At 39.8% G+C, this 14282-nt stretch overlaps 2 protein-coding genes across 2 annotated transcripts; both read right to left on the minus strand.

Annotated features, from left to right (window-relative positions):
* Positions 1 to 11017: 11017 nt before the first annotated feature.
* On the minus strand, positions 11018 to 12319 carry LOC149828264 (cation/H(+) antiporter 15-like). Its single transcript, XM_090018142.1, has one exon. The coding sequence runs from the start codon at positions 12317 to 12319 to the stop codon at positions 11018 to 11020; it is 1302 nt and encodes a 433-aa protein (XP_089874268.1).
* Positions 12320 to 13278: 959 nt separating this feature from the next.
* Positions 13279 to 13785, minus strand: LOC149828265 (cation/H(+) antiporter 15-like). Its single transcript, XM_090018143.1, has one exon. The coding sequence runs from the start codon at positions 13783 to 13785 to the stop codon at positions 13279 to 13281; it is 507 nt and encodes a 168-aa protein (XP_089874269.1).
* Between the last annotated feature and the right edge of the window lie 497 nt (positions 13786 to 14282).

Below are 14282 nucleotides of genomic sequence, written 5' to 3' on the forward strand. Positions count from 1 at the left end.
TCTCTCCTGATAGTAATAGGACCATGGCCCTTCCACAGTAATGGATCATCTACCACGCCAGATGCTTTTTTTGCTGCAGTCTTCATAGTGTGCAGCATGTCTGCAAATCGATTGGCAGCCACCTTCTGCCACACCTTCCTTGCATCATTTTCTTCCACCGTAGTTGCGAAGCGATTCGAAACCTACAAATATTTTCAGAAAGTTAGTAGACATTGCTTAAATAAATTAAATATGAAACACATTAACTATGAAGAACAACTGTATACCATGAATGGGGACCACAATCTGTCTAACACCTCCTTTGGGTACTCTTTCCATTGAGCAACTGGTCCTGGTAGATGTTGAAGAAGTGAATTCCTAATCTCCCGTACTACTTCTTGTGGCTCAAACCTCATGCTGCACATGAATTGTTACACAGTAAATATCAATATAAAATATTTAAAATATATGCAATAATTAAAAACAAAATACTTACGGTCGATTATCGATATACACTATTCGAATGAGTCTTCTTGTGCCAGCCTGAGAAGACCCTGTTTCCTGTGTTGGCTGTTGACTTGTGCGATCAACTGGTGTAGGTGGGTCGTGTACAGGCGCAACATCATCTGTAAAAAAATACATTAGAAATTCTCAGAATGCGTATTTGAACTAATCAAGCATCCAATTAGTTATATGATATACCTATCACAGGAGCCCGTGAAGATGAAGGCTGAGCCTAGCTACTACTGGATGAGCGACCACTATAACCTCCGCGAACCATATTCTAACAAATAACATATGTCATACAATACATTCAAATAATTCACATCAAGTATTACAATGCATTCAAGTCATTCACATCAAGCATTGCAATGCATTCAAATAATTCAAATCATTCACATCAAGTATTGCACTAATTCAAATCATTCGTTAATTGCATAAATTATAATACATTCAGATAATTGAAATCATTCAATCAAGTATTATAATGCATTCGAATCATTCGTATCAAGTATTAATATACATTCAAATAAAATTTTTAACCATTCACACCAAGTATTGCAATACAACTCACATCAAGTATTACAATGCATTTAAATAGAGGTTTGTAGTATAAGATTTTGCTCACTAGCTTGAAAATTCTTCCTCGTCACTAGTTTGACTTTCTTCTTCTTCTTCTTCATTGTTTGCCCATCCACTTGGTACATCATTTGGATCACATTCCTCTATGAATGTTTCATCGGCCAATGGAGATATGACATGCATATCATGCGCAACATCGTGACCATAAGCGAAGTCATAGACATCATCTGATTGATAGTAATCACTGTCTTCAGCTAACTCATCTTCCTGTAACTGATCATACTCGGGGTATAGTTTGGATTTCACCTTGCAAACTGCCCACCATTCATTTCTATCTGACTTTTTTATACTCGGATATGAAGTATAATAAACTTGTTGAGCTTGCGAGGCTAATATGAATGGTTCATATGTTCCAAACCTGGATTTATGATTCACCTCCACAATGCCTGAAGCTTTGTCGAGTCTTGTTGCAGTTGGATCAAACCAATGACACTTGAATATCGTAACCCTGTTATTCATGCCTAAGTAAGTCAAGTCCATTATTTCCTCTATAACACCGTAGTAATCATGTTTATTTTCACCGTAGTTGCTACCCTTGACACACACGCCACTATTTATCATTGATTTGTTTATACCGTAGTCTTTTGTATGGAATCGATAACCATTTACGATATACCCGTTGTAGCATTGCACAACTTTGGTCGGACCATTTTCTAAATCACATATTCCTTGATCTTTAACATCACCATTGCGAACCTACGCACAAACATAAACAATGATTGTGATCACGATCAATTAAGTAACTTAGTGTTGTTTATAAGTACAAAATTTATGTTAGCTTCTTTACCAACTGTTTCAACCACTCCACAAACTTAGTTTCACGTTCTTTTTGTACTTCTGCATCAGTGAGATGTGAAACTTTGCTTTGCAACTCCAGATCAAATCGTCTGCAAACCACAAATACTTATATTACCGAGCCATGTATCCACATATAGAACATAAAAGATTTATAATTGAGTTGCATATACATATACTTACTCGATGTATGGGTCGATCGCTGAGCAATTAAAAAGAATATAGATGTGTGCTGCATCTTGCTCTCGATCTGTCAATAGCCTTGATCGGCAACTACCAAATGCATGCCCAAGTGGTTGAAATATCGACAGTTTGTCAGCTACAGTTACTTGTTCTCCATGATCGTTACGGGGCGGGCATGTGTAACGTGTTGGAATATGAGGTTCGAAGTACATAGATGAGAAATTTGAAATCTCTTCTAAAGTGTACGCCTCACAAATAGAGCCTTCTACTCTTGCTTTATTACGAACCTTTTTTTTAGGTCGAACATGCATCTGACAAGAATATACATTTCAAATTTTAAATATCTGTCATTAAAGAGACAAATATAAAAAAACATATACCTTTCAAATGGGTACATCCATCGATATTGCACAGGGCCACCAACCCTTAGTTCATATGGCAGATGTATGATCAAATGTTCCATAACATCGAAAAATGCTGGCGGAAATATCTTTTCTAACAGACAAACAGTGGTGATGACAGAGTCCTTGAGATTCTTTACATCTGATACAACGACCTCCGATGCGCACAATGTTCTAAAAAATCCGCTCAACTCAGACAATACCCCCCATATAGGTTTGTCTAACATATCATGGAATACTAGGGGTATCAATCGTTGCATAAAGATATGACAATCATGGCTCTTCAACCCATATAACTGTCCATCGTCAATCTTCACAGCTCGAGCAATGTTAGAGACATATCCATCTGGAAATCTCAGTTGTCTCAACCATTGACATACATGTTTTATTTGATCAGGTCCGAGCACGTACTTCGCCTTTGGATTTAGTACTTTGCCATTATACTCTTTGAGTTCCAATTCTGGTCTTTTACATATTAATTTTAAATCCATACGGGCCTTCGGATTATCCTTCATTTTTCCTTTAATATTCATTATTGTATTGAACACATTATCAAACACATTTTTCTCTACATGCATCACATCCAAATTATGTCGTATCAATAGGGTCGGCCAATACGGTAGTTCCCAAAAAATAGATTTTTTCGTCCAATTGTGATCCTTCCCAAATCCACGAAAGGGTGTAGGACTGCGGGCATCTGTTAATACATCTGAAAAGTATCGCAATCTTCTTAGAATCTCTATGCCGGACAATCTTGAGGATGGACCTTCTGTTTCAGTTGTGCCTGCTTTAAATGCATTCTTTTGACGTCGGAACGGATGATCGTTGGGTAGGAATCGACGATGGCACTCAAACCAGCAAGACTTCCTTCCATGCCTCAATCTAAAAGCTTTGGAATCCTTCATGCAGTACGGACAAGCCAACCTCCCATGTGTGCTCCAACCAGATAACATACCATATGCATGAAAGTCACTGATTGTCCATAGAACAGCGGCCTTCATGTTGAAATTTTGTTTTTTGTGGGCATCATACGTGGTAACACCGTCATCCCACAGTACTTTTAATTCATCAATCAATGGCCTTAGATATACATCAAGATTTTGGCCAGATGAGGTCGGACCAGGGATCAACAGAGACAAGAAAAGATTTAGACGTTTCATACACAAGCTTGGTGGAAGGTTGTATGGAGTAACAAATACTGGCCAACATGAGTATGGAGTTGATCTACCCCCAAATGGATTAAATCCATCTGTACATAGACCGAGTCTAACATTTCGCACTTCCATTGCGAAGTTCTGATGAGTACGATCAAAGTGCTTCCAAGCTTCAGCGTCAACAGGATGCGTGATCTTGTTTTCATCGTGTCGAACTTTATTTGCATGCCATCTCATGTGTTTAGCTGTCCTTGAAGACATATACAATCGCTGCAATCTAGGAGTGATAGGAAAGTAGCAGAGCGACTTGTATGAAACTTCCTTTGATCTCGTGCTCCATTGCCTCTTGTCTTTGGCTTGAATCGAGGATGCCCACATGACGGGCATGATATGTCATTTTCCTGCTCCTTGAAATACAACATGCAGTGATTTGGACAAACATCAATCTTTTTGTAACCCATACCTAGAGCGTTGACCATAACTTTCGCACGATAGAAATTTTGTGGCAATTTCTCATCTTTAGGCAACATACTCTTCACAATCATGCACAAACGGTCAAAACATGATTGACTCAAATTATACTCGGACTTCAAATTCATTAGTTGAAGAACTGCAGACAAGATAGTGTGACTCTCACAACCGTTCCAAAGTGGCTCATCAGCATCTCTAAGTAAATCATAAAATCTACTAGCTGCATCGTTTGGTGATTCTTCATCTATGGCAGTTCTTACATCACTAGAACTCATAGCAGAACCCAGTTCTGTTCCTGCGGCATCAAATATCAAATTCGTATATGGATTATTGTGCACCACATTCACCCGTGCATCAAAATCATTTCTAAATTCTTCTCCATGAAACATCCAGTTATGATAATCACTCACAAAACCCTTCCTGTATAGGTGATGTCTAACGCCATGAGGTTCTACAAATCGATTATTCTTACAAATCTTGCAGGGACACCTAATCCGACCTGTGGGATCTACTGTACTGACACTTGCCGTTGCAAATTCAATAAAACTGTCAACACCATCCATATATTCATGCGATAACTCATTGTCCACTATCCTACGGTACATCCATTCACGGTTTGCAGTCATTTTGTCGTATGATGTTGCGAATAGTATCCTAACCAGTTAAAAGAGAACCATCAGAATGCTATGATGAAGAAAATATCAAATTTATCATGCAATATATGATGTCATACAATCACAAGATATATGATACATGCATTGATAACTTAATATTTTCATGTGCAAACTATTCATGACACGATACATCATTTGAAGCATGCTTTCAGTATACAATTTCACATGGTAGACATAATCAAATTGAAAGTTACTACATGTAAGCATGAATACAATCACATCAAACATTGCAATACATTGAAATAATTCATATCAAACAAATCTCAAACATGTACCTGCAGCAAACACACTTCAATATCCCACTAACTACTACCATGCCTAGCATGGACTCCGTACTCCAAAAATAAGAACACTTCCATATTCATACATTAAAATCATGCTCAGCATGATCTCCGAACTCCAACAAAGCAGTCCTAGATATCAACAACTAAGTGAGTGTGTGAACAATAAAGTGTTACATTCAATAAATTAAATAACATGTGATGCGCTTGCATCACTTACTCACCACGGGTATTTACCCGATTTGCATTGTTTTTGTCACTTACTTACCACGGGTGGCGGGGCACAAGCGAGTTCCGTTGAAAAATCTGCACAAAAAAACACTGTTTTAAAATGAAGTCACCACGGAAAAAAAACTGTTCTGGCAAGGGGTCGACTCCCCTGCTGTTCCTGCCGGGGTCGATCCCCTTACGAAACATAGGGGGTTAACCCCCTTACGGAACATAGGGAGTTAACTGACCCCTTGTTCGGGCAGCGGGTCGACCCCCATCCTGTTATGGCAGGTGGTTAACCCCCTGCCGGGGTCGACCCCCTGCCCGGGTCGACCCTCTAACGGAAAGGCAGGGGGCAAGGGTCCCCTGCCGAAAAACGCAGGGGGTTAGCCATCTGCAAGAAACGCAGGGGGTTAACCCCCTTCCGGAAAACGCGGGGGTTAACCCTCTGCCGGAAAACGCGGGGGTTAACCCCCTGCCGGAAATAGCAGAAGACGCAGGGGGTTAATCCCTTGCTGAAAACGCAAGGGATTAACCCCCTGCGTGAACCGGGAGGCGGTTAACCCCCTGCCGGAAACGACAGGGTTTAACCCGTGAGGGGGTTAACCCCCTGCGTGAAAACGGGGGTTAACCCCCTGCCGGAAACGGAAGGGGGTTAACCCCCTGCCGAAAACGGGAGGGGGTTAACCCCCTGCCAGAAACGGCAGGGGGTTAACCCTCTGCGTGAAAATGGGGGTTAACCCCCTGCGTGAACCGGGAGGGGGTTAACCCTTTACCAGAAACGACAGAGGGTTAACCCCCTGTGTGAAAACGGGGGTTAACCCCCTGCCGGAAATGGCAAGGGGTTAACCCCCTGCCGGAAATGGGAGGGGTTAACCCTCCGGCAGGGGGTTAACCCCCTGCGTGAAAATGGGGGTTAACCCCCTGCCGAAAACGGCAGGGGGTTAACCGCCTGCGTGAACCGAGAGGGGGTTAACCCCCTGCGTTTTCCGGCAGGGGGTTAACCCCCTGTCGGAAACGGGAAGGCGTTACCTTTCTCCGGGCGGCGAACGGTGGGACCGACGGACGGTGGGACCGGCGAACGGCGCGAGCGGCGAACGGCAGGAGCAGCGAAAGAAGAAAATGAAAAGCTGCCTGGGATTAGGGTTATTCGAAAGTTAGCGACAGCTTAGCGACAGATTCATTCCGTCGCTAAGCCAACGTAAAATCAAATTCGCGAAAATAGCGACGGATTATATTCTGTCCCCACATCCGTCGCTATTTAGCGACGGACTAGGTTCCGTCGCTAACGTCGTCGGTAAATGGTGCGATCGTACCGACAAAACAGTCTGTCGCAACATCCGTCGCTAATTAGCGACGGACTAGGCGACAGACTATCTTCCGTCGCTATTTTCATAAGATTCAGTAATTATAGCGACGAATATTTGTCGCTCGCCAATCCGTCGCTAACTAGCGACGAAATCTTTCCATCGTTAACGTCCGTCGCTGACAACGTATTTTCTTGTAGTGCATGTGTATGTTAGTTTGAGAAAAAAAATACAAATGCTTTTAATTTTTATAAACGGACATGTCTTATTTACTTAAAAAGCATGCACGTATAAAGTATGCTTGAATAGTCAAATGAAATTTTGACATGTTGGTCATATGCAACTTTATAAATGCATATGTTATGTTTAAGAGGGACTCTTATGTCCTCATTTATTTGAAAAGCATGTGTGTGTGTTTCACGCTGGATACAGTCCATGAGATTTAACATATTTACTTTATGCAATTATATATAGAATTGCTTGATTGCTTATTCGTTTATGCAAATGAATGCCATGGATGTAAATAAATGAATGAATGAATACAATGTGAATGAATGTTAATGTGGATTCCCTTGAACCATCATTTTATAAATGATGGGAATCACACTTTGATTATACCATTACAAACTTGATTTATATTCTTCAAGTTTGGTTTTGGGTTTTTTATGGGCACATTATTAATGCCCTACCATATTAAATATATCTTCTTGGAAGATTAGAATGAAGGACGCTTTGCTGCGAACTCAGGGGAGCTCTCTTACTCTTTACAATCTTTGTGGGATCTAGACTTTATTTCTTTTAGACTTGTAAACCTTAACTTTTGTTCTGCATTATTTCTATTTCTATAACTTGTAAATATTTTAGAATGAGAGAAACACATGGATATTGTCCTTTTTTTATGCAATAATTAACATATGATTACAAATCTCAACTTTTATGTAACTTTTCAATTGTCTCAGCCCTTAAATAAATTTTGACTTTCGTATTTTTATATGTGATTTTTTCTAGAGTAATAACCTCAACCAGGTTGCATCTAAGTTTGGTTCTGTATTGTATCAGATACTGGGAGGCTAATATATGCTCACGCTTGCGCTCAAGCAGGTCATCCAGTATTTGAAACGGTTGGAATGAGCCGTAGATGAACTCGTTGACTCATTACTTTCGGGAGTCATGCGACACTTTATAACAATTAATTTTTTTTAAAGTTTCACAAAATTTTAGGTTTTGAAAAAAGTTTTAAAATGTTGGAATTTTTATGGACGTTATAGTTAGTATCAGAGCAATGGCAAGAGTGACCTTAAGTTGTGAGTGAGATCGTCTTCACTGGTAAGGTGTCTGATACTAGGAGGCCAATATATATTTGTGCTTGTGCTCAAGCAGGTCATCCAATATTTGGAACGGTTGGAACGAGGCCATAGATGAACTCATTGACACATTACTTTCGGAGGTCATATAAAACTTTATAACAAATGAACAATTTTAAATTTTCTCAAAATTCCAGGTTTTGGAAAATGTTTTAATAGGTTGGATTTTTGAAGTATGTTAAATATGTGGTACACATAAGAGGAACTCCAAACACTTACTTAGGAACAATTTTCTGAGGTGTTCATGGACACCTATTTCCCACAATTTGCTCAAGATCACAAGATGCAGAAGTTCTTAGATCTCAAGCTAGGCGGTTTGAAAGTGGCAAAATATACAATTAAATTCGGGCATTTGGAGAAGTACTGCCCACACACCTACACCACGGACTAAACCCTTGCCAATAAATACATCCATGAGTTATGAGATGGGTTGAGGATTAAAGTCCTTACTAGTTGGCCACAGAGGTTGAACTAGGCCATCGAGATGGCTTCTGTACTACAGGTAGGAAAAATATAATTTTTGGGTAAACCTTAATTCAAACTTTTATGAATTTATAGTAATGTTTACTTGCTAAAGAAGGACTGAGAGTCTTCCAAAAAGACTCAACTTGGTAGGTTCCATATGACTGGATGTAATGGGAAGAAACCTAAGAGATTTATCACAGGACAGAGTAGTGCACTGCCTGCCAAGAAACCCCAAGTCCAACATAATGGAGCTACTCGATCACAACCACCTATCAAGGCATGTATGAGGTGCAAGAGGCACCATAAAGGCTAGTGCTACTGGGACACAAGAGTATGCTTGAAATAAAACAAGATGAGACATTATATCAGGGATTGTCTTAAGATGACAACACATAAGAGGCAAAACACAACACCTAGATGCTAGCAACATCCCCACTAGCTATAGCAAAAAGTTGTGGGACATGTCTATGCCACTATAACAAAAGAGTTGAAGGAGGATGTTGATGTCATAGAAGGTATCATTCCTATTGCCAAGTATGATGCTAAAGTGTTGTTTAATATGGGTGTGACACACTCTTTTGTTTTTACCCGGTTTGCTAGCATATTAGACTTGACACCTGTTACGATGGGATATTTTTTGGAAGTGGTCACACCTTCAAGTGAAGTAACTACTGCTCGCACTTATCTACCCAAAGTAGAGGTTATCGTTGCCAGGCAGAACCTCTCTACCAACTTGATTGTGTTAGACATGATTAGGTACGACGTTATACTGGATATGGATTGGCTATACGAGCATAATGCTTGTATAGATTGCCACGAAAGACAGATATGTTTCACTCACCCCTATCTGCCTATCCTAGAATACAGGGTCAATAAGTCAGTGAAGAAGGGAAAAATGATTTCAACACCGAAGGCTCAACGTTGCATTGAAAAGGGGTGTGAGGCCTTTCTAGTCAGTCTTTCCTTAGTAGAACCTATTACAACCCCTATGGAGGCCATAGCCATCGTCAAAGACTTTGTTCGATGATCTATCGAGACTACCCCTGCAAGGAATGACTTTGCTAAAGAGTTGATGCCTAGTACCACCTTAATATCTAAGGCTCCTTATCAGACAACACCCACAGAGCTGAAAGAATTGAAGAAACAACTCCAGGAACTTATGAACAAAGGATTTATTTGGTCGAACATATCACCGTGGTGTGCACCGGTGTTATTTGTCAACAAGAAAGATAGATCAATGAGCTTATGCATTGATTATCACATGCTAAACTAGGTAACTATCAAGAACAAATATCCTTTCTCCCGTATATATGATTTATTTAATGAGCTTCGAGATGTGAGAGTTTTCTCCAGAATAGATCTTACATCTGGCTACCATCAGTTGAGGATCAAGGAGTCTGATATTTAGAAGATAGCATTCAAAACACATTATGACCACTAATTAAAATGTGTAATCCTAGACTTTACAGGAAAACACTCAACCCTCATCCTCAAATGCATGTTATGTGGATTTAGGAGTGGCACATCAATTGTATTGGTTATTTAGGTAAGCATCTCGGTTTCATGCCTTATCATGGAAAATGATACATTACTACATGTAGTGAAATACATTACCCCATCACCCACTTAGACATAGCCAGCGTCCATACCCCATGTGGTCTTTTTTGTCTAGCCGATCCCTTGCTTATCCCTGGTGTGCAACATAATTTGATTTTTTCGGCTCAATTAGTTAATCAATTCAACTATCACATCTCTTTTCTCTGTTTTATGCTTCCATAAATGATCTCCTTACAAAGTGAAAGCTCATTGAAGGAAGAAGGGTATATATATCACGAATGAAGCACGAGTCAATTTTTTACCATATCTCTCCATTGTTATTTGTAGCACTGTTTTTTCCAATAAAAAGATCAAGTTGTAGCACAAAAAGCTGAGTGATTGTGCAATTATGGTCTTGTATTCTATGTAATAAAAGTCCTATTCTCTTGTCAAATAAGGTCTAAAGTTCTTTTATTTCATATTCAAATTTTTGAGTGTATATGATTGTAAGTTATCTTTTGGCTTATTTATCCAAAAACGTTTACTTCATTTTCATTTGGGTTGCCTCATTTTAACTTTTGGGGGCCACCTGAGTTATGTCTGTCGAAGTCTCAATATTATCTCATTGTTGTGGATGACTTTATTCGATAAATGTTTTCCTTAATGTATAAGGACAAAGTATTTCACTTATTTCTAAAGATTAATCCCTTATGTGGAAACCCAACTTTCTCATGAAAATCAGATCCTAAATAGTGGAGGAGGTAGCAAATGTATATTTGCGACATTTCTCAAATATTTACACGATAATGATGCATTACTTGAGATGTCTTGACTTCAAACATCCGACCCAAATGAGTTGCCAATAGGAAGTATGGATATATCATGAATACCACTCGTTATGATGAATGAGTTTGAACTAAAAATGGTTTTGTTAATAGAAGCTTTTGATACCTTAGTTTGTCTAATTAATTACATGCCTTTAACCGCATTAGAGGAAAGCTCACCACATTACATGTTTTACAAAAAACACCCTGATTACAAAGACCAGGTGTTGTCAAAAACCAGCTTGTAGGTTCCACTGCCAATCAGGGTCCTTATGTCCTGCGGTTTGCTTGGAAGTTGGTTTACTCTGTGATGAATGTTGCAGCATGATGCTATCAGACTGCCTTTTCTCTGTGTGTGAGTTGGAGGAAGGATCATGCACATCCTTTCTCCACAAGTGATGTTGCACCACCAAGACTGACACTGCTGCAAAATCAGGTGATGCCAAGAAATCACCTATTAAGCCCAACTCAGGATACTCATTCCAATCTTCCATTCCTGACATCATTGTAGAATAGCCTGCTTGCTGGTTCCTCCCTACTATGAAGAGGTCATGAACCCGATTCATTGACTGTATGGTAGTAACTGTTTCTGCCCCGCTGCAAACCCATTTCTCCAAGTATGACACTGACTTCTTCCCAGCCATCTCCATTTGAAAGAGGCTAATGCAGTAGTCATCAACCACTTTCTCCCTAGCATTTTCAGTTGTGAAAGAGATGGTGTAATCATCTGCTAGATTGAGGTGGGTGGTAACAGTTGGTGTCTTGTGCTTCACTTGAGCAATAGGTCGGAAGCGCACAACAGTGAGGTTGACACCATCTTGCTTTGCCATCCTTGTTGCATAAGCGAGTGCCTCCCTATCATCTGGGCCACCAAAAAACAAGACAACCACATGCTGGAATGCACTGGTGCAGGTTCGCATCAGGCCTCGGTTGACAAGGATGCCAACCGAGCACGGCGCATTGTCAAGTATGCTGTGGTTGACACTTCGGAAGAGATTGTTGCTTGATTCTGCAGTTTCAGAGAGTTGCTTATAGAAGGGAATGATTATGAACACTGCCGAGTTCTCTGTGGCTAGGCTGCCGATGTCTTCATGCATGGTGGAGTAAGGTGACATCCTTGTGAAGTGTTCAATGAAGATGTTATCGTTCTTCCATTGGTGGCTCCTGAAGGCAACGTGAATGGGGTCGTTGTCGACATTGTTGGTGAGGGCATTGGCGCAGAGGGTTGGGCCATAGACCATGGTGGTCTCGCGGGCGGAGGTGTGGATGAGGCGAAGGGCAGAGAGTTTGATGGGGGATCTTGGGGTGGAAAGAGTGGCCTCGAGTAGGCTGATGAGAGTAGGAACCATTGCATGGTCATGGAGGCAAGCAAGGATGCAGAAGGGGGCATCTGATCTCACATGCTGGACTGTCCGGCAATTGGTGTGGGATGGTGTTGGAGAAGGCCTATAAACCAACCTCATTGAGAGGCTGATTATGAAGTTATTCACCACTATCCCAAACAACATGATCACAAGCACTTGCTCATCCATTCTATCAACCTGAGATTTCACATGCACATCATTAGTGTTGTGCATTATATATTAGCTGTAAGGCCATGTTTGCAAGGGGTGAGATGTTTTCTACAAAAAATTCAGTATTCACATCGTATGCAAATTCTGTTATGCACTATTAGATATTGCCTATATTGTCCGAGTTCATGTAAATGATTTGTCAAGGCAAGATCAAACATAAAACCAGTTCAAACCATTGGATAGTAAATCTAAGGCAGCATTTGGAAGTGTGGAAAATGTTCCATGAGAAACAAAAGTTCTCATACCAAAAGTTTTCATATGAAAGTCGAACCTTCATGAGAAATCCGTTGTTTGAATGAAACGGATTGTAATTTGGGTAGGGTTATTGTGGATTTTTTTTTTCTTGAGGGAAGAACAAAGAAAAATGGGCAGAAAATATTGGAAAAATATTACAATATTTGGAGTCAACTTAATTTTTGGCATTGCCTGAAATTGTAAAAGACTCAAAGTTCCTCCTCCCACACCACATTAAGGTGTCAATAGTAACTTAAAAATTGAAACGCATCAGTTTTAGATTTTCTAATAATTCCTTGTTCATCACAAAAACTTCATAGCATAACAGGGTGAACCCTAGCAGGATCTGGCTAACACTATGCCACAAACATCACTGATATTGTGTAAATATCGTCCCTTTATCACGGTGAGAGGTTAATAGAATACTGGAAAAGATATCATGTTTTCAAAATATCATCTACTTTGAAATATCACTTTCCTAAAATAAAAAATTTGTGGCAGTTTGATACTTTACTGATGCTTAAAATATTTTGTATGTACCTATATATTTCTCAAGATTTTCCTTAAGAAACATAATTTCTAGAATATAATAATAATTTTTATCACCAAGATTTTATTTCTTAATTTGAAGAGAACTCATCAAGGTTTTCTCAAGAACAAGATTTGTGACATGAGCAATATAACTACAAGTAGCAGTAGCAGTAATAGTAATCATAGGCAGTGGCACTAACCATATTAGATGCTGCCCATCCCAACAATATGGCATCAATAACGCCCTTGGATGTCAAGAGAGCACCAGTGAGGCAACCCTCTCTGAGTGGATAGTTGTAGCTGTGAGCAATCAATGCAACAACAATCACCTTTCCAGAGCAAGTGATTAAAAGGATGATCAGTAGGGTCCAACCATATGACTGGTTGAACATGCTGCTCAGGTTGATGCCTTGTCCAATCATAGCAATGACAAGTGGCACCAACAACGCCACGATATCCTCCATCTTCTTGATGAATGCCGCTGAGAGCAGGCCGCTGGGCATGACCAAACCAGAGATGAAAGCACCTGTTGTTATGCGAAGACCTAGGATGTCTGTGACAACAGAGGCCAACGCCACCCCAACCAGGATCAAGCAATTATAAGACTCGTCTGCTTCATTTCTGATTCGCCAAAGCATAAGACGAGAGAGAGCAAACATCGAAACTATGAAGATCATGACTGGTACATTAAGACAATGCATTCAAAATGTACTGTTAGCTTGGTATTATAAGTCACACAGACTGGACAGATGTAATCTATATGCTTGTTTTTATAGGAACCACTTTTGGAAACATTTGATTTGAATGAATGGATAGTTTTTTATAAGGTTTCAAAAATCAACAGCCTGCAATTTGCATAAATCTTTGAGGATCCAAATACCATTTTTCTCATCCAAAATGCATGATCCAAGTGTCGATTTCTAGTAAATCAATCGTGCTGAACACATCTATTGTGCAAGTTGTATCGACTCAATCTAACCACATGGATGCATTTCGGGGTTTGTTTGCTAAGGATCAAGCCTTGGATCGTGCTTGTCTGATGTAAAAATGTGATATTTTGATTTATGATTTTTTGGCACATTATGGGCCGTTGATTTTTTTTGACCCCTTTAAAAACCTAATTACTTGTCATAATCACATTATTAAAAACAAGTTT

The sequence above is a fragment of the Nuphar pumila genome, chromosome 9 (genome assembly GCF_984573655.1).
Source record: "Nuphar pumila chromosome 9, dmNupPumi1.hap1.1, whole genome shotgun sequence".
NCBI classification, from domain to species: domain Eukaryota; kingdom Viridiplantae; phylum Streptophyta; class Magnoliopsida; order Nymphaeales; family Nymphaeaceae; genus Nuphar; species Nuphar pumila.

Bases quoted from the DNA above. Each gene is read 5' to 3' on its own strand.
- LOC149828265 (XM_090018143.1), bottom strand. From the start codon at position 13,785: ATGTTTGCTCTCTCTCGTCTTATGCTTTGGCGAATCAGAAATGAAGCA.
- LOC149828264 (XM_090018142.1), bottom strand. From the start codon at position 12,319: ATGGATGAGCAAGTGCTTGTGATCATGTTGTTTGGGATAGTGGTGAAT.